The sequence below is a fragment of the Pan paniscus genome, chromosome 20, assembly GCF_029289425.2.
Source record: "Pan paniscus chromosome 20, NHGRI_mPanPan1-v2.0_pri, whole genome shotgun sequence".
NCBI lineage: Eukaryota > Metazoa > Chordata > Mammalia > Primates > Hominidae > Pan > Pan paniscus.
This window is the reverse complement of record NC_073269.2, coordinates 26,995,636-27,016,749: the sequence shown is the minus strand read 5'-3', so window position 1 is coordinate 27,016,749 and position 21,114 is coordinate 26,995,636. Positions and strand designations below refer to the sequence as shown.

The 21,114-nt window shown below is 38.7% G+C and overlaps 2 protein-coding genes across 2 annotated transcripts in view; both read left to right on the top strand.

Moving 5' to 3' along the window:
* Positions 1-21,114, top strand: part of LOC103783563 (zinc finger protein 492) — a 193,251-nt gene that overhangs the window by 168,831 nt on the left and 3,306 nt on the right. Inside the window, 4 exon segments of the mRNA XM_063600091.1 lie at positions 10,118-10,244; positions 10,738-10,833; positions 20,601-20,810; positions 20,813-21,113. Of these exon segments, the coding sequence (XP_063456161.1) occupies positions 10,118-10,244; positions 10,738-10,833; positions 20,601-20,810; positions 20,813-21,113 (734 nt within the window).
* The window catches only part of LOC100990474 (large ribosomal subunit protein eL34-like), a 34,157-nt gene continuing 23,780 nt past the window's right edge, over positions 10,738-21,114 (top strand). The window contains exon 1 of the mRNA XM_055104412.2: positions 10,738-10,833. The gene's annotated coding sequence lies outside the window, so the exon portion shown is untranslated. The remainder of the gene's footprint in view (positions 10,834-21,114) is intronic.

Below are 21,114 nucleotides of genomic sequence, written 5' to 3'. Positions count from 1 at the left end.
TGGGTTTGTGATGGATAACTCATTATTATTATTATTATTTTTTTTTTTTTTGAGATGGAGTCTCGCTCTGTCACCCAGGCTGGAGTGCAGTGGTGCAATCTCGGCTCACTGCAAGCTCCGTCTCCTGGGTTCACGTCATTTTCCTGCCTCAGCCTCCTGAGTAGCTGGGATTACAGGCACCCACCACCACGCCTGGCTAATTTTTTTGTATTTTTAGTAGAGACGAGGTTTCACCATGTTAGCCAGGATAGTCTCGATCTCCTGACCTCGTGATACTCCCGCCTCAGCCTCCCAAAGTGCTGGGATTACAGGCATGAGCCACCGTGCCCGGCCGATAACTCATTATTTTGAATATGCACCTTCCATGCCTAGTTTGTTGAGGCTTTTTAACATAAAAATGTTAAATTTTATTGAAAGCCTTTTCTGCATCTATTGACATAATTTTGTGCTTTCTGTCTTTAGTTCTGTTTATGTGATGAATCACATTTTTAATTCACCTGTGATTTTTCTTTTTTCTTTTTTTTTCTTTGAGACGGACCCTCACACTCTGTTGCCCAGGCTGGAGTGCAGTGGCACCATCTCAGCTCACTGCAACCTCCGCCTCCCAGGTTCAAGTGATTTTCCTGCCTCAGCCTCCCAAGCAGCTGGATTACAGGTGCCAGCTACCACTCCCAGCTAATTATTGTATTTTTAGTAGAGATGGGGTTTCACCATGTTGGCCAGGCTGGTCTTGAACTCCTGACCTCAGGTGATCTACCCGCCTCGTCCTCCCAAAGTGCTGGGATTACAGGTATGAGCCACCGCGCCCCACCTCGTGTATGTTGAATTAACCTTGCATCCCAAAAATAAACCCTACTTGATCATAGTCGGTTAGGTTTTTGATGTCCTGCCCAATTTGGTTTGCCAATATTTTGTTGAGAATTTATCTTTTTTTTTTTTTAAGATTTTACTCCTGCAATTCTTGATCTTTTGTATAGTTTTTCATGTGAAAATCTCCTTCCATTCAGAAATGCTTTTGGTTATTTCTTGTCTTCTGCTAGCTTAGGGGTTGATTGGCTCTTGCTTCTCTCAGCCTTTTACTTATGATGTCAGGTTGTTAAACTGAAGTCTAACTTTTCAATGTAAGCATTTCATGCCATAAATTTTTCTCCTAACACTGCCTTAGCTGTGTTGCAAAAATTCAGGTATGTTGTATCTTTGTTCTCATTTTTTTCAAAGAACTTCTTGGTTCTTGCCTTAATTTCATTATTTACCCAAAAGTAATTCAAGTGCAGGTTGTTTAATTTCCATGTAATTGTATGATTCAAGTGATTTTCTTTGTATTGAATTACTTTTTTATCAAGCTGTGGCCTCTGTGTGTGGTTCATATAATTTTGGAACTTTTAAATTTGTTGAGGATTGTTTTGCTTCTGACTGTGTGGTCAATTTTAGAGTATGTGCCACGTGATGATGAGAAGACTGTATACTATGTTGTTTTTAGATGGAGAGTTCTGTGGAAATCTATTAAGACTGTTTAGTCAGGTGTTGAGTTTAGGTCTTAATATCTTTGTTAATTTTCTGCCTCAATAATGTGTCTATTAGTGCCCATGGGTGTTGTACTCTCCCATTATTATTGTGTCAGTATCTCATTCTCTTCATAGGTCTCTAACAACTTGATTTATTTGTGTGCACCCATCAGTTTATTATAACACCTTTCTCTCTTCTGCTTTTTTACCATAAACATTCTTTCAAGTTCACAATTCAGATGTCCAAGAGTTCAAGAACATGTCCAGTGACCTGGTTGTTTTAGGAGAAAATGCAAATTAAAAATAAGAGGCTTTATTCACATATGTGAAACTAAGGGAGGATATTTTATCTCTGTTTTATTAACGCATTTAGATTATATGTAGATATTTTTCTCTGCTTTTTTGAAATATATGTAAATTATATTAACAGCTAAATAAACCTCTTATCATTCTTTTTGACTCAGGATTGTCTTTATTTGTAACCTGAGATTCATTGCTTTGTTTTTGCTTTGGCAAAGGTTTATTTTTTTAATTATCGGTCATTAAAAGTACGCACAGATTTGTTCAGAGTAAAGCTCATTTTAAGAGCACATGAAAGTTGGACACAAAGGTAGAATTAAATTTAGCAATACAGAATGATAAAGACTAAAAGATACAGAGTAAGTTCCTTTGACAGAAACTTGATTATCCAAGGTAATTATTTGCAGGCTGAAGTACTTACAATGCAAAAGCAAGGGTGGGTGCGGTGGCTCACACCTATAATCCCAGCGCTTTGGGAGTCTGAGATGGGCAGATCATTTGAGGTCAGGAGTTCGAGACCAGCCTGACCAACATGGTGAGATCCTGGCTCTACCAAAAAAAAAAAAAAAAAAAAAATTAGCCAGGCATGGTGGCACATGCCTGTAGTTCCAGCTACTCGGGAGGCTGAGACAGAAGAACAGCTTGAACCTGGGAGGCAGAGGTTGCAGTAAGTGTAGATCTCGCCACTGCACTCTAGCCTGGGCAACAGAGCGAGACTCAATAAGTAAATAAATAAAAATAAAAATAAATGCAGACTCAGTCAGATATTGCTGCTTTCTGTTTTCTGTGTAAACTTTAAAAAGCCAACAAAGATTATGATACTTTAAGATGGAGGTTGGTTGTCATTTGTTCCAGAAGTAATTGTGTTGTGACAAGAGTGCCAAGTGTAAGAGACTCTGTGCTGTGCCTGCTCTCTAACTAATGCTAATAATGAGCCTAGGGGGAGCAACATCAGCCTTGACAGGGGACTTATTTAAAACACCCACTCATGGACCCTTTCCATACCTGCAGAATCACATTACATAGAGTGAGACCAACATTACCAAGCGATTTATAAGCTCATTAAAGCTTGAGAGGCAGTGCTTAGTTAATGTGCAGGTTTATTACATAAGTATATGTGTGGCATGGTGGTTTGCTGCATGTATTGACCCTTCTAGGTGCCCTCTCCTTGCCCCCCACTTCACAACAGGTCCTGGTTTGTGTTATTCCCCTCCCTGTGTCCATGTGTTCTCATTGTTCAACTACCACTTATGAGTGATAACATGCGGTTTTTGGTTTTCTATCCCTGTGTTAGTTTGCTGAGGATGATGATTTCCAGCTTAATCCATGTTCCTGCAAAGGACGTGATCTCATTTCTTTGTATGGCTGCATAGTATTCCATGGTGTTTATGTACCATATTTTATTTGTCAAGTCTGTCATTGATGGGCATTTGGGTTGGTTCCATGTCTTTGCCATTGTAATTAGTGCTACAATAAACATACGTGTGCATGTCTCTTTATAGTAGAATGATTTATATTTCTTTGAGTATATACCCAGTAATGGGATTGCTGGGTCAAATGATATTTCTGGTTCTAGATCCTTGAGGAATCACCACACTGTCTTCCACGATGGTTGAACTAATACATTCTCACTAACAGTGTAAAAGCGTTTCTGTTTCTTCACAGCCTCACCAGCATCTATTGTTTCTGACTTTTTAATAATTACCATTCTGACTGGTGTGAGATGGTATCTCATTGTGGTTTTGATTTATATTTCTCCAATGATCAGTGGTATTGAGTATCTTTTCATATATTTGTTGGCTGCATAAATGCCTTCTTCTGAGAAGTGTTTGTTCATCTTTTGCCCACTTTTTTTTGTGTGTGTGAGATAGAGTCTCGTTCTGTCTCCCAGGCTGGAGTGCAGTGGCGCAATCTCTGCTCACTGCAACCTCTACCTCCTGGGTTCAAGCCATTCTCCTGCCTGAGCCTCCTGAGTAGCTGGGACTACAGACGTCCACTACCATGCCCAGCTAATTATTGTATTTTTAGTAGAGGCGGGGTCTCACCATATTGGCCAGGCTGGTCTAGAACTCCTGGCCTCAAATGATCTACCCATTTCGGCCTCCGAAAGTGGTGGGATGACAGGTGTGAGCCACCATTTCCAGCTTTTGCCCAGTTTTTGATGGAATTGTTTGTTTTTTTCTTGTAAATTTTTTAAAGTTTCTTGTAAATTCTGGATATTAGACCTTTGTGAAATGGGTAGATTGCAAAAATTTTCTCCTATTCTGTAGGCTGTTGGTTCACTCTGATGATAGTTTCTTTTTCTGTGTAGAGTCTCTTTAGTTTAACTACATCTTATTCTTCAATTTTGGCTTTTGTTGCAATTGCTTTTGGCGTTTTTGTCATGAAGTCTTTGCCCATGCCTATGTCCTGAGTGGTATTGCCTAGGTTTTCTTCTAGGGTTTTTCTGGTTTTGGGTTTTACATTTATGTCTTTAATCCATCTTGAGTAAATTTTTGTATAAGATGTAAGGAAGAGGTCCAGTTTCAGTTTTCTGCATATGGCTAGCCGGTTTTCTCAGGACCATTTATTGAACAGAAAATCCTTTCCCCATTGCTTGTTTTTGTCACGTTTGTTGAATATCAGATGGTTGTAGATGTGTGGTGTTATTTCTGAGGTCTCTTTTCTGTTCCATTGGTCTGTATGTCTGTTTTTGGACCAGTACCATGTTGTTTTGGTTATTGTAGTCTTGTAGTATAGCTTGAAGTCAGGTAGTGTGATGCCTCTATCTTTGTTCTTTTTGCTTAGGATTGTCTTGGCTATATGGGCTCTTTTTTGGTTCCATATGAAATTTAAAGTCATTGTTTTTTCTAATTCTGTGAAGAATGTCAATGGTAGTTTGATGGGAATAACATTGAGTCCATAAATTACTTTGGGCAGTATGGCCATTTTCATGATGTTGATTCCTTCTATCCATAAGGATGGGATGTTTTTCCATTTGATTGTGTGCTCTCTTACTTCCTTGAGGAGTGGTTTGTAGTTTTCCTTGAAGAGGTCCTTCATATTCCCTGTTAGCTGTATTTTTATATATTTTACTTTTTGTAGCAATTGTGATGTTTATTTATGATTTGGCTCTCTGATAGTCTATTGTTGGCTTATAGAAATGCTTGTGATTTTTGCACATTGATTTTGTATCCTGAGACTTTGCTGAAGTTGCTTATCAGCTTAAGGAGTTTTTGGGCTGAGATGACAGAATTTTCTAAATATAGAATAATGTCATCTGCAAACAGAGACAATTTGACTTCCTGTTTTTTTATTTGAATACTCTCAATTTCTTTCCCTTGCCTGATTGCCCTGGCCATAACTTTCAATACTATGTTCAATAGGAATGGTGAGAAAGGGCATCCTTGTCTTGTACTGGTTTTCAGAGAATGCTTCCAGCATTTTCCCATTCAATATGACATTGACTGTGGGTTTGTCATAAACACACTTACTATTTTGAGATATGTTCCATCAACACCTGGTTTATTGAGAGTTCTTAACATGAAAGAAAGTTGAATTTTATCAAAGGCCTTTTCTGCATCTATTGAGATAATCATGTGTTTTTTGTCTTTAGTTCTGTTTATGTCATGAATTAAGTTTATTGATTTGCATATGTTGAACCAGCCCTGCATCCCAGGGATGAAGCCGACTTGATTGTTGGGATCAGTTTTTTTGTTTTGTTTTGTTTTGAGGCAGAGTTTCGCACTTGTTGCCCAGTGCAGTGGCGTGATCTCGGCTCACTGCAACCTCTGCCTCCTGGGTTCAAGTGATTCTCCTGCCTCAGCCTTTCTAGTAGCTGGGATTATAGGCATGCGCCACCACGCCTGGCTAATTTTTTGTACTTTTAGTAGAGACGGGGTTTCTCCATGTTGGTCAGGCTGGTCTCGAACTCCTGTTCTCACGTGATCTGCCCTCCTCAGCCTCCCAAAGTGGCGGATTACAGGCGTGAGCTACTGCGCCCGACCTGGTGGATGTTTTTTGATGTGCTGCTGGATTTGGTTTGCCAGTTTTGTTTTGTTTTTGCTTTTATTTTTATTTTTTTGAGACAGAGTCTCACTCTGTCATCCAGGTTGGAGTATAGTGGCACTATCTCGGCTCACTGCAACCTCCGCCTCCCGGGTTCAAGCAATTCTTCTGCCTCAGCCTCCTGAGTAGCTGAGACTACAGGCGTGAGCCACCACACCTGGCTAAATTTTGGATTTTTAGTAGAGATAGCATTTCACCATGTTGGCCAGGCTGGTCTTGAACTCCTGACCTTGTGATCCACCCGCCTTGGCCTCCCAAAGTGCTGGGATTACAGGTGTGAGCCACTGTGCCCAGCTGAGAAATGAAAAACCCTCCAAAAAAAAAAAAATCAATGAATCCAGGAGCTGTTTTTTGAAAAAATTAACAAAATAGGACTGGGCACGGTGGCTCACGCCTGTAATCCCAGCACTTTGGGAAGCCAAGGCAGGGGGATCACCTGAGGTCAAGAGTTCAAAACCAACCTGGCCAACAAGATGAAACCCTATCTCTACTAAACATAGAAAAATTAGCTGGTCATGGTGGCACGCACCTGTAATCCCAGCTACTCCAGAGGCTGAGACAGCAGAATCGCTTGAACCCAGGAGGCGGAGGTTGCAGTGAGCCAAGATCGTGCCACTGCACTCCAGCCTGGGCGACAGAGTGAGACTCTGTCTAACTGGTTATTCTAGTTAGCAGCTCCTCTCTCTAACTTTTTATCAAGGTTCTTAGGTTTTTTGCATTTGGTTAGAACATGCTCCTTTAGCTCAGTGGAGTTTGTTATCACCCATCTTCTGAAGCCTACTTCTGTCAATTTGTCTATCTTATTCTCCATCCAGTTCTGCACCCTTGCTGGAGAGGCATTGCAATCATTTGGAGAAGAGGCACTCTTGCCTTTTGGGTTTTCAGTGTCTTTTTCTTTTTTCTTTTTTTTTGAGATGGAGTCTCGCTCTGTTGCCCAGGCTGGAGTGCAGTGGCGCGATCTCAGCTCACTGCAAGCTCTGCCTCCCAGGTTCACGTCATTCTCCTGCCTCGGCCTCCCTAGTAACTGGGACTACAGGTGCCCACTACCATGCCCAGCTAATTTTTTGTATTTTTAGTAGAGACAGGGTTTCACCGTATTAGCCAGGATGGTCTCGATTTCTTGACCTCATGATCTGCCCGCCTCAGCCTCCCAAAGTGCTGGGATTACAGGCATGAGCCACCACACCCGGCTTCAGCGTTTTTTTCATGAATTCTTTCTCATCTTCATGAGTTTGTCTAGTTTTGATCTTTGAGGCTGCTGACTCTTGGATGAGGTTAGTGTGGGGACTTTTTTGTTGCTGTTGTTCATTTCTGTTTTTTTTCAGTGGTCAGGTCCCTCTTCTGTATGGTTGCTGTGATTTGCTGGGGGTTCACTTCAGGCCCTATTTATGTGGTTCACTCCTGCACCTGGAGATAATACTCAAGGAGGCTGGAGAACAGCAAAGATGGATGCCTTCTCCTTCCTCTGGGCTGTCTGACCTCAAGGAACACCAATCTGATGCCAGTAGGAACACTCCTGTATAGGGTGTCTGACAACCCCAGTTGGAGTATTTCACCCACATGAGGAACAGAACCCATTTAATGAAGCACTTTTATTGTCCCTTGGTGGAGGGGGTATGCTTCACTGAGGTTAAAACCACTCCTCTGGGCTGCTTGGATTCCTTAGAACTAGCAGGAGGAAAAGCTAAGTCTGCTGTTCCCACAGAGACTGCAATCACCTCTCCCCTTAGGGACTCAGGCCCAGGGAGATCAGAGTTCTGTCCCTGAGCCCCTGGCTGGAGTTGTTGGAGTTCCTGCAGGGTGGCCCCACAAAATGAGGAGGGATGGGTCAGAGTCAGGCCTGAAGAGGTGCTGTAGCTGTAGTCTGGCACAGCTGGTGTGTTGGGCTGTGAGGGACACTTCTTGGAACCAAGCCTGCCAGGAGCTGTAGAGATGGCTGCTGCACTTCCCCTGCCCAGGGAGCCTAGTGTGTTAGGCAGCTGTCAGTCCCAGTGCTGGTTGCTGCCCCTCCCCAGGGAGCTCAAATGGCTTAGCAGGCAGCCACAGCTGTGGTGCTGGTCACCCCTCCCCTGGGAACTCAGCAGGCTTAAAGAGATTTTAGCTGAGAGGTTGTTGAGAATCTGCACAGCTCTGGGGTTGGGATCCTAGGCCCTGGTGGCATGGGTTCACGAGTGAAATCTTTCAGTCTATGGGTTGCACAGTTCCATGGAAAAAGCATGGTTTTGTCGGCTAAGTAGCATATTCATTCACCGTCTCCCTTGGCTAGCGGGTGGGGGCTCCCCTGCCCCATGTGGCTCTCAGGTGGGTTGCTGCACCACACTGCTCTTTCTTCCTCTCCGTGGGTCATGCCAGCTGCCTAGTCAGTTCTGATGAGAGAACCTGGATACCTCAGGTGCCAGTGCAGGATTCACAGGCCATTATGGTTCTTTTCGGTGGGCGCCTCTGATCACCGCTGCTTCTAGTTGGCCATCTTTGCTCTGCCCCTAAAAATTTTTTTTTTTTTAAGCTAAGCGTGTCTCAGATGAAGAGCTGTGTCCACTCTGTGTCCTAGAATGCCATGTGTTCAGTACTTGCAAAGCTTTACTTTTCTACATGTGCTTTTTCTTCCTAATGAGTTTGTTTTAACTACTTTTTAGTTCTTATACTAGTCAAGGGTGTCTGAAAAATATTTCTTTCCTATATACCAGAGTCTTCTTTACATTCTCAACATCATGGCTTCTTACACGTCATAAAGAATTCTCACCATGAATTTATGAACTGCAATATTAAGAAGGTTTCTTTCCTGGCTGTGGAACATGGAAAGGGTGGATACTGAATATTCCTATTGGGGAAAAGCTGGAGTCCTTAGTAAAGATGGAGAGCATGTAATGTTGAGGTTCCATCTCTGTTCTCCATTAACTCTATGCAGAACAGGATTAAGAAAATGCTTACTTAAATGGGATGGCATTTATTACCCAGACAGTTTTGAAAAAAGAAATTATTAGGAGATACTTGCTCTTTAGGGTGTGAAAGAAAGACTACTTAAAATCACTATTAAAATTTACAGAACATGGCAGATATCAGTATCTGGAACTTTGCATAAAACCAATGTTTCTTTATGATTAAATTCAGTCTATAATTTACTTTTGGCTGGGAGATACCATAGCAGTGATGCCGTGTCCTTCTGTGTGCATCAGCACATCATAAAAATTTATCTTCATGCAGTCGATGTTAATAACTCACTTGGTTAATGAACTCTGACAGATTTATTTTTTCTATAGAGTTCATTATTTTTCTCTTCATTATTGAGTATCTTTATTCAGCAGATGTGCATAAACAATCACATTTAATCTGGCAGCTGACCTTTCTTAGGTTTTCTTTGCATTTATCTGTCTTTGGAAAATGAAAGCTCTCATTGTTTACAGGCCAGAAAAACTGAAAAACACACAGGCTCTTCCACTTACTGGATGTTTGACAAAATAGTTTTCTTGGACCAAAAACATGGGCATTACTGGTGAGCTTGTTAGAGATTCAGAAACTCAGATTTTATTCCAAATTTTCTTTTCTTTTTTTTTTTTTGAGACGGAGTCTCGCTCTGTCACCCAGGCTGGAGTGCAGTGGTGCGATTTCAGCTCACTGCAAGCTCCGCCTCTGGGGTTCATGCCATTCTCCTGCCTCAGCCTCCCGAGTAGCTGGGACTACAGGCTCTCGCCTCCACGCCCGGCTAATTTTTTGTATTTTTAGTAGAGACAGGGTTTCACCGTGTTAGCCAGGATAGTCTCGGTCTCCTGACCTCGTGATCCACCCGCCTTAGCCTCCCAAAGTGCTGGGATTACAGGCGTGAGCCATCGCTCCCAGCCCAGATTTTCTGAAAAAATAATCTGCATTAACAAGATCTCCAGTTTATTGTACACATTAACATGTGAGCAGTATTTTCTAACTGAATATGTCTTTTCCATCTGAAAAATTTACACAACTTATTCTGTATGATGTAAATGTAGCACTCAAAAATGTACATGTTAGTGTTAATGCCCTCAATTTTATACTTCATCATCCAAAAAAGTATCATCTATACCTCGATGTTGTGGATCTTATGCCACTCTCTTTTCTCAGAGTTAGAGAATGCATTAGAGAATACTTCTGTGCTGAAAGTTATTTATTAAATATATCAGTCACTCCTATAAGTAAGAACCAGTTCTCTTTACTCTTGTTTTACCTTGAGTCAAATTAAAAATTCTGTTCATGGCCACTTGGTAAATATGTATGTGTGTTTGTATGTTTTTCAGGGAGTGTTGACATTTAGGGATGTGGCCATAGAATTCTCTCTGGAGGAGTGGCAATGCCTGGACACTGCACAGCAGAATTTATATAGGAATGTGATGTTAGAGAACTACAGAAACCTGGTCTTCATGGGTGAGGATAACTTCAATATACAATTCCCTAATATACCCTATAAATTTTATTTCTCTTTTTTGTAGAATGGTTTTTGGTAATTTATGCTTTCAGATCTCTGTTTTTTGTTTTTTGTTTTTAACTTCAAGATTTGTCTATGTAGAAAAGAATTTCAAGATGTTTCATTTTGACCTGAACTTTCCACACTCCTGAGCTGATCTGTGTTCTTCACTCTAGATTAGTGTTAATTTTAGAAATTTAGTGGCATAACATACTGTTGCCCACATCTTAAAATCTAATTGCCACTACCAGTTTTTGATTTAGTAGTATCAGGTAGTGAAATTAAGAACTTACAAAACTAAAATATTTCCTAAATATTTAAAATTTTTTGTTGTGTATTAGTATTTTGGAATCAATGTACTAGAATATTCTATTACATCCTTTTTTCTGAACACACTACTAAATTGGTAATTGGAGAATATGAGCAAGATTCATGTTATTTGTAATAAAACAGGTATTGCTGCCTCTAAGCCAGACCTGATCACCTGTCTGGAGCAAGGAAAAGAACCTTGGAATGTGAAGAGACATGAGATGGTAGCTGAACCCCCAGGTAGGTGAGAGTGAAAGTGAATACAACAGACGACACAGATGAGAGCTCCAAAGTAGAAGAAAAAAAAAAGCCAGTCCTTAAAATGATTTGAAATCTGTGTTCCAAAGGAAATAGTTTCTGGGAAGCCTGAATTTTTTAAATTTTGCTTTCACATAGAAGCATCTTCTGTCTTATATTTTTAAAATCTCTAAAGATTTTACTTTCCCTTTGGTGATCTTCTTCAAGTTTACAGTGACAGCCAAGACAGCCCTCTTCATGGCACATAAGAGACTGTGAAATCTGACTGCTTTTTCATTGTTTTTGAAAACACATAGATAATCTGCATAATTTTGAGAAACTCTATGTTAAACTGTTTTTCAAGTTCTGTTTTTACATCATGTCCTAAATGTGTGAGAGCAGTGGTTTCTGTTCCATTGGTTTCTTTATTGCTAATTTTTCTGCACATTGCATTCTGTCTTATTATAGTCTTGAAGTATAGTTTGAAATTATAAAGTATGATGTTCTTCTGCTTTGTCCTTTTTTTTTCAAGATTGCTTTGGCTATTCAAAGTTGATTGTAAGTCTATGTGAGAATTGTATTTTCTTTTTCTCTTTCTTTTTTTTTTTTTTTTGAGATAGAGTCTCACTCTGTCACCCAGGCTGGAGTGCAGTGTCATCATCTCGGCTAACTGCAACCTCTGCCTCCTGGGTTCAAGCGATTCTTCTGCCTCAGCCTCCTGAGTACCTGGGAATACAGGCGCGAGCCACCATCCCTGACTAATTTTTATATTTTTAGTAGAGATGGGGTGTCACCATATTGGCCAGGCTGGTCTCGAACTCCTAGACCTCGTGATCCGCCCACCTCGGCCTCCCAGAGTGCTAGGATTACAGGCGTGACCCACCGTGCCTGACTGAGAATTGTATTTTCTATTGCTGTAAAAAAAAAATACTGGAATTTTGATAGAGAATTTATTGAATCTAGAGAGCACTGTAGATAACACGGCACTTTAATAATATTCTTTCAGCCAGGCATGGTGGCTCATGCCTGTAATCCCTGCACTTTGGGAGGCCGAGGCAGGCGGATCACCTGAGGTCAGGAGTTTGAGACCAGCCTGGCCAACATGATGAAACCCTGTCTCTACTAAAAATACAAAAAATTAGTCAGGCGTGGTGACAGGCGCCTGTAATTCCAGCTACTTGGGAGGCTGAGGCGGAAGAATCACTTGAACCTGGTAGGCAGAGGTTGCAGTGAGCTGAGATTGCACCACTACACTCCAATGTGGGCAACAAGAGTGAAACTCCATCTCAAAAAAAAAAAATTCTTTCAATCAATAGACATGAAATGTTTTTAAATTTATTTTTGTCTTCTCCAATTTTTTTTATTGATGTATCTTTTATTTGAAAGATATTTAAGCTCCTTGGTTAAATTTGTTCTCAGAAATTTATTATTTTAGTGCTATTGTAAATAAGATTGCTTTCTGTCTCTTTTTTGTCAGATAGTTTGTCTAAAGTGTATGGAACCATAACTTACACTTGTATGTTAATTTTCTATTTTGCTAAATTATTGAGTGTAATTATTACTTTACTTAGGTTTTAAATGTACTGTTTATGGTTTTCTATATACAAGATCAAATGATCTACAAAAAGCAACTTTTTACTTATTTGTCTTCAATTTCAGTGACTTAAATTTTTTTTTTTTTTTTTTTTTTTTTTTTTTTTTTACTTATTCCACATACTTCCAGTGCTGTGTTAAAATAGAAGCGTTGAGAATGGGCATAATAAACTTTTGCATTGGTGTCTGTGAGTTTGAAGGAGCAAACACCTCTTCAAGTTTTTCTTTTTTTTTTTTTTTTGAGACAGCGTCTCACTCTGTCGCTGAGACTGGAGTGCAGTGGCGTGGCCTCGGCTCACTGCAACCTCCACCTCCCAGGTTCAAGTGATTCTCCTGCCTCTGCCTCCCGAGTAGCTGGGACTACAGGTGCGTGCCACCATGCCTGGCTAATTTTTATATTTTTAGTAGAGATGGGGTTTCACCATGTTGGCCAGGCTGGTCTTGAACTCCTGACCTGGTGATCCACCCGCCTTGGCCTCCCAAAGTTCTAGGATTACAGGCGTGAGCCACCGCGCCTGGCCCTCTTCAAGTTTTTATAAATTGGTTTCAGAAAGTGAAGATCTTTTGTTGAGCCCCCAGGGTGATGGGATGTCCTATGGGTTTGTAGTGGAGAGGGGTAGGTAGCTTGTTTACAAAGGCTGCTGGGTCTGCATTAGGGTCCACCTTTAGTTGGCTTGTTACAAGGGGCTTAGGTAGTTGTAATTCCCATTTTATTTTTGGACAGAGTGAGTATCCTTCAGGACTTTGCTCTGTAGGGCAGACGCTAGGGCAGATTTCTGCACTTGGGTCTGCATATGGTAGGCTTTATATTAGGATGTAGATGAGTTTGGCTTTCACTGAAAACCAGAGAGGATTTCCCAAGGTCACTGTGTGGGTTTCTACATAGGCAGAAATTGCCATGAACTGTGGCTCAGGGTGATAAAACTGAGTCATGGAACTGCTTCAGGGACCACAGTAATGGCCAAGGTCTGCAGGCCTGCTGCGTGGCTATAAAGGGGTGTCTCTCTCCAGGCCTCTGAAAGGGCAAGACCTCTCCCAGACTGTGGCTGGGAGGAGTTTGGGATGATTGCAGGGTAAGTTCAGAATTCTCAGTGGGACCAAGTTTGGTGGGCCATTTTCTGGTCTGTAGCCAAGAACAGGGGTCCTGTAGTTTGCCACCTGAATGAAAGCCTGCCTTCTGAAGAGAATATTCCTCAATCTTGGGCATTAGCAGAGTTTCACAGCTCCCTCCGTAGATCTCAAAGCTCTTTAAGGGCACTTATTTTGGAGATGGGTTCTTGCTACATAACCCAGGTTGATCTTGAAGTTCTGTCCTAAAGCATTTCTCATTACAGGTTTGAGTCATGATTCCTGTTTCTCTCATAAAGGCATTTTTGTCAGGCTGATGAATTTTCTTGCTGTCAGAAAATAAGCAAATAAGGCACCATTTATTTTTCCATCTTAGTGATGTCACTCTTCCTGTACATTTTTACTTTCTATTTTCTATTTCAATTTTGTCAGTAGTTTTAGATTTAGACATTTAGGACAATATACTAAAATTTACATGTTATGTCTGAAGTGGATTAGGTAATTAGTAGACAGACAAATATAGACAGGCAAAAAACGATTACAGGATTTTCACTCACTTTTGTCAGCTAGTACCTAAAATATGACATAATTTCTTCCCAAATATTTGTTTTATTTATCAGAGGCCCTGACCATATTCTGCAAAATAGATACATTTTTTCTTTATTTAGCAATGTAAGGCTATTTTTTGCTTCTAAATTTGGATTACAGCAGTTTTATTTTGTGTAAGAATAGCATATATTTAAAACTTAGAAAGGATCTTATTTGTTAAAATGCTTATTTATCAGTTTGTCATTAGAGTCTTCTGTTTATGATTATACTGCATTTTATCTGAAACTTTTACTGCATTACAGTGCATGCCAATGATTCAAAATAGCCACCTTCAATGAGTACACAGTTACAGTAAAATATTCCAGTTATCTACACAAATTCTTTGTTAATGCTGCATCAAGTTACATACCAGATTTTATGAGTAAACATTTATTATTATTTTTTAGTTTCATATTAATGCATTTTTTCAGTGTAGGTTTCTTAACATAAGTTTATTGTGTTTTTTGGTTTTACAGTTTTAGACAATTTGCAATTCTGTTTTTACATGTAAGTCGGTGTGTGGTTTAAGAGATAAATCAGCCTTATCTCTATTACAATCTGATTATATGTGTGTGTGTTTTTATCTATAAATATGACCCCAATTTTGGTTATGGCTAATCTTGTATATATTTTTTCTTGGCTGATTTTTAATGGTGGCTTTATCTTGTCTAAATGAGTAGTCATGGAAATAGTCTTATTTTCACCTTGTGTTTAATAATAAACATATTTCCTATGTGTGAGGGAAACACTTTTGTGACTTGACGGTAATTTTTGGAAAGATTTATAATTCTGGATCTTCTTCAGTTATTCTTCTAAAAAACAATTGTACAAACATATAACCTAAAATTTACCATCTTAAATCTATTTAAATGTACATTTCATGGCCAGTCATGGTGGTGGTTCACGTCTGTAATCCCCGGATTTTGGGAGGCCAAGGCAGGAAGACTGAGCCCAAAAGCTTGAGAACATCCTGGAAGACATATGGAAACCTCATCTCTGTAAAGCATTTTAAAACTTAGCCAGACATGGTGAAGTGGTCCTGTCTACTTGGGAGATTGAGGAGGGAGGATTACTTGAACCTGGAAGTTTGAGGCTGCAGTGAGCTGTAATTGTGCCATGCACCCCAGCTTGGGTGACAGAGTGAGACCCTGACTCAAAAACACTGTACATTTCAGGCATGTTAAGTGTATTTACATTATTTTATAAAAGATTTCTAGAAATTTTACAATACACATTAAACAACTGCCAATTTTTCCCATTTCCTGGCACTTTTCAAATACCATTCTGTTTTCTGTTTCTAAGAGTATAACTGCTTTATATATCTCATAAAATCTGTTTGTGGCTGGCTCATTTTATTTTGCATAAAGTCATCAAGATTTACCTTTATAGTTGTTAGAATATTTCCTGCTTTTTTTCAAACTGAGTAATATTTTGGCATTTTTGTATTTCAAATTATATCTGCTGAACGATTTGGTGACCGAAATTTGCCTTGCTTTTACCTACTGGCTTTTAGTAACAATGCTAAAATAAATGTGGGTGTGCAAATGACTCTTCATGTGACCATATATGTGAGAGTTTATATATGTGCTGCATTCTATTTTATTAGTCTACTTTTTCACCTTTATACTCATACCAAATTGTTTTAATTCTGTAGCTTTGTGTTTTGAAATCAGGAACTGTAATGCCTCCAACATTGTTTTGTTTTGTTTTTAATATTTTTGGGTACTTTATTGTATGTAGAGGTTCTGTATACTCGAGGGATTGCTGTTTCTGTTTCTTCAAAAATGCAGTGAGAAATTTGAAAAACATTGCATTAAATCTGTAGATTGCATTGAGCAGGATGGACATCTTTACAGTATTACCTTTTTCAGCCTTTCACAAGAGCATGCTCAAGAGTGTGTTGTTTAATTTCTATATATTTGTTAATTTTTCAGATTTTTTTTCTCTTTGTATACTCATTTCATTTTGGTGATAGAAAGTAATTTATAAAATTTCAGTTTTAAAAAATTTGGTAAGACTTAATTTTCTTTTTTTTTGTAATAAGAGGAGGTCTATCAAGGAAAATGTTGTATTAGCTATTGAGAACCATGTGTGTCCTGGTGTTGAGGAGTGTTTTCTATACCTCTGTTAGAAATAATTGTCTTACACTGCCTGGAAGTCCTCTATTCCCTTACTAATATTCTCATTTAATTTTTATTACGGAAAGTGCAGTGTCAAAATATCCTACTATAATTATGTTGCTCTCTATGTGTCTCTGTTATTCTGTCAATGTTTGCTTTATATGTTTGGAGCCCTAATGTGAGATACACACACACACACACACACACACACACACACACACAGACGTGTATACAGATTTGTCATAGGTTCCCAGTGAGTAAATCTGAAGTGGTTTTTTTTGTTGTTGTTGTTTTTGAGACAGAGTCTCACTCTGTGTCCCAGGGTGGAGTGCAGTGGTGTGATCTCGGCTCACTGCAACCTCTGCCTCCTAGGTTCAAGTGATTCTCCTGCCTCAGCCTCCCGAGTAGCTAGGATTACAGGTGCCCACCACCATGCCCGGCTAATTTTTGTATTTTTAGTAGAGTCAGGGTTTCACCATGTTGGCCAGGCCAGTCTCGAACTCCTGACCTCAAGTGATCCACCTGCCTCAACCTCCCAAAGTGCTGGGATTACAGGCATGAGCCACCATGCCCAGCCTAAATCTGTAAGTTTTAATGTCCTTTTTTGTCTCCTTGGAGTTTTAACTTCAAGTACATTTTGTAAAATATGATAGTTTTTGACTTAAGATGTAGCTTACATAATACTATCTTGATTTCTTCTGCTCTCATTTGATTAATATTTGCATGAAATGTATTCTTCCATCTTGCCCCTTTTAGTGTTTTTTATCATTAGATCTCTACTGACTCTTGTAGAAAAAAAAGTTGGATCTTGGTTTTTAAAATTTTTAATCTGTTGAAAGTATATCTCAATTTGAAAGTTAATTTTATATATACATTTAAATAATTGATAAAGACGGACTGTTACATTTTTAATTATTTTATTTGATTCTTGCATCTTTGTTTCTCATTTTGTCTCTTTGTGTCTTTTTGATTTTTATATTGATGCTTTTACTTATTTCTAATTCACTTTTGTATATTTGTACAGATTTTTTTTTTGGTGGCACCTTGGGGGTTCCATAAAACTTCTATAAGAAACAACAGTATAGTTTTAATTTGGTATAAAATAAATCTCAGTTGAATAAAAAAATCTTCCTCATTACATCTGCCCTGAAATTTGTCTTTGATGTTGCTAATTATGTTTTTACATTGTATATTCATTAACAGATGTTTATAATTTCTGTGCTTTTATTTTTCAAAATTTAGAGATCATTTAAAATGTTTTCTGCACCATTATGATAATGCCACAAGATTCTGTTTTTATGTATGTGCATATCTTTCCTGGAAAATAATGTATTTTTATATGATTATGTGTTTTTTTTTTAATACTTTTACTTTCAGTTTAAGGAACTGCTTTCATCATCTTTTATATGTAGGGCATATGCACTGCTAATATACTTTTTCAGAATTTGGTTGTTTTGGAAGGTTTTTTCTTTTTATGTGGCAGGACAGATTTGTTGATGGTATTATTCTCAACTTGATAGCTTTTTTTTTTTTTTTTTCCTCAGGACTTTGTGTCACACAGTATCTTTCTGATCTGCAAAATTTTTGTTGACAATTCACTGGTAATATCATAAGACTATGTTTGTAAATGACACATTACTTTTACCTTGCAGCTCCTAAGACTTTCTTCTTGTCTGTGATTTTTGAAAATGTGCTTAATATGTATTTGTTTAAATATCTGTGTGTGTATCCTAATTTGTTTGTTGAACTTCATTTTTACATCATTTTTCTTTTAGGATTTTCCAGTTGTTTATTTTTCTACTTTTTACCACCAAATTGTTTTTTTTTAAATATTTTGATATTCTTGTTTTTATTCTCATTTTTGTGACTTTCTACAGTGGACTGTGTTCCTGTTTCACTCATTGGATATTATTCAACTTATTAGTGTTTAAAATGTGTACATCTTTTTTATGGTTTCTTTCTGAAGTTTATACGGTATTTTTGATGAAATTATATTGCCCTGTTTTGTATACATTGTAATCTTGGAATGAGATTTGGACATCAAAAAAAGCTACCTGTCACAGTCTTTAAAATGTGTTTTTTTCTGACATAGTCTGAAAACAATTATCTTGGCTAGAGATTCTGGGAGTCTCTCAAACATGTTCTTAGGATCTGCCTTGTCTAAAATTTTGTGTTTAGTTTTTAGTCAGAGGAGTTTATTTGTGTTTCTCTTCTTTTTTTTTTTTTGAAACAGAGTTTTGCTCCTGTCACCCAGGCTGCAGTGCAATGGCATGGTCTCAGCCCACTGCAGCCTCCACTTCTCTGGTACAAGTGATTATCTGGTCTCAGCTTCCCACTTAGCTGGGATTACAGGGATGTGACCCCATGCTCAGCTACTTTTGTATTTTTAGTAGAGACAGGGTTTCACTATGTTGCCCAGGCTTGGTCTCAAACTCCTGACCTCAGTTGATCCTCCCACCTTGGCCCCCCAAAGTGCTAGGATTACAGGTTTGAGCCACCAAACTCCTTCTTAATAACCAATAATCACTTGCTATAATTGTTTCCTGTCTGTAGTACCACAGTCTTTCTGCTGCTGTAAAACTTACCTTTCTTATTTCATTATACTTTAAGTCCTAGGGTACATGTGCCCAGCGTGCAGTTATGTTACATAGGTATACATGTGCCATGGGTTAATGCTATCCTTCCCCCAGCCCCTCATACCCCGACAGGCCCTGTTGTGTGATGTTCCCCGCCCTGTGTCCAGGTATTCTCATTGCTCAATTCCCACCTATGAGTGAGAACATGCGGTGTTTGGTTTTCTGTCCTTGTGATAGTGTGCTCAGAATGATGGTTTCCAGCTTCATCCATGTCCCTGCAAAGGACATGAACTCATCCTTTTTCATGAATGCATAGTATTCTGTAGTGTATACATGCCACATTTTCTTAATCCATTCTATCATTGATGGACATTTGGGTTGGTTCCAAGTCTTTGCTATTGTGAATAGTGCCGCAATAAATACACGTGTGCATGTGTCCTTATAGTAGCATGATTTATAACCCTTTGGGTATATACCCAGTAATGGGATGGCTGGGTCAAATGGTATTTCTAGTTCTAGATCCTTGAGGAATCATAACACTGTCTTCCACAATGGTTGAACTAGTTTACAGTCCCACCAACAGTGTAAAAGCGATTCTATTTCTCCACATCCTCTCCAGCACCTGTTGTCTCCTGACTTTTTAATGATCACCATTCTAACTGGCATGAGATGGTATCTCATTGTGGTTTTGATTTGCATTTCTCGGATGGCCAGTGATGATGAGCATTTTTCCATGTGTCTGTTGGCTGCATAAATGTCTTCTTTTGAGAAGTGTCTGTTCACATCCTTTGCTCACTTTTTGATGGGGTTGTTAGTTTTTTTCTTGTAAATTTGTTTAAGTTCTTTGTAGATTCTGGATGTTTGCCCTTTGTCAGATGGGTAGATTGCATAGATTTTCTCCCATTCTGTAGGTTGCCTGTTCATTCTGGTGGTAGTTTCTTTTGCCGTGCAGAAGCTCTTTAGTTTAATTAGATCCTATTTGTCAATTTCGGCTTTTGTTGCCATTGCTTTTGGTGTTTTAGTCGTGAAGTCCTTGCCCATACCTATGTCCTGAATGGTATTGCCTAGGTTTTCCTCTAGGGTTTTTATGGTTTTAGGTCTAATATTTAAGTCTTTAATCCATCTTGAATTAATTTTTGTATAAGGTGTAAGGAAGGGATCCAGTTTCAGCTTTCTACATATGGCTAGCCAGTTTTCCCAGTACCATTTATTAAATAGGGAATCCTTTCCCCATTTCTTGTGTTTTGTCAGGTTTGTCAAAGATCAGATGGTTGTAGATGTGTGGTGTTATTTCTGAGGTCTCTATTCTGTTCCATTGGTCTATATATCTGTTTTGGTACCTTACCTTTCATCTCAGCAGCCTCAAACTGTCATTTGAAAGAATACCACTATTTCTTTCAGAACTTTTATGCAATGAGACACAGGAACCAGTGTAAAAGCCCCTGCCATTGAGAAATAAAGATGTATAAGCCATTATTTTACTTGTCTTTTAAAAATGAAACCAGGAGTTGGCAATTTATTTCTAAAGTCACTATGTTATATAGGGAAGCAGGAAGATCTGCATTGGGTAAATGTAACAGATTTTTCTTTCTTCTATGTGACTCTTTGCATTGGGCTCACCTGGGGCACTGCACACACTTAACTTACTTTAATTTTTCAGAAATGTAATTTGTTCTGTATGCTTTTATATGTGAAAATGTTAGAGCGTGTAATATTTTGCTGTAACATCTTGTGATGTAGTTTGTATAATTTTATAGGTTAGATTTGTAAAGTACATTCATCTGAGTCAGTAAGTGAAGTAATTTATTATTTTTATTTCTTTCAGTTGTATGTTCTTATTTTGCCCAAGACCTTTGGCCAAAGCAGGGCAAAAAAAATTATTTCCAAAAAGTGGTACTGAGAAGATATAAAAAATGTGGATGTGAAAATTTACAGTTAAGAAAATACCGTAAAAGTATGGATGAGTGTAAGGTGCACAAAGAATGTTACAATGGACTTAACCAGTGTTTGACGACTACCCAGAACAAAATATTCAATGTGACAAATATGTGAAAGTCTTTCATAAATTTTCAAATTCAAACAGACATAAGATAAGACATACTGGAAAGAAATCTTTCAAATGTAAAGAATGTGAAAAGTCATTTTGCATGCTTTCACACTTAGCTCAACATAAAAGAATTCATAGTGGAGAGAAACCCTACAAATGTAAAGAATGTGGGAAAGCCTATAATGAGGCCTCAAACCTTTCTACACATAAAAGAATTCATACTGGAAAGAAACCCTACAAATGTGAACAGTGTGGAAAAGCCTTTAACCAGCTCTCACACCTTACTACACAT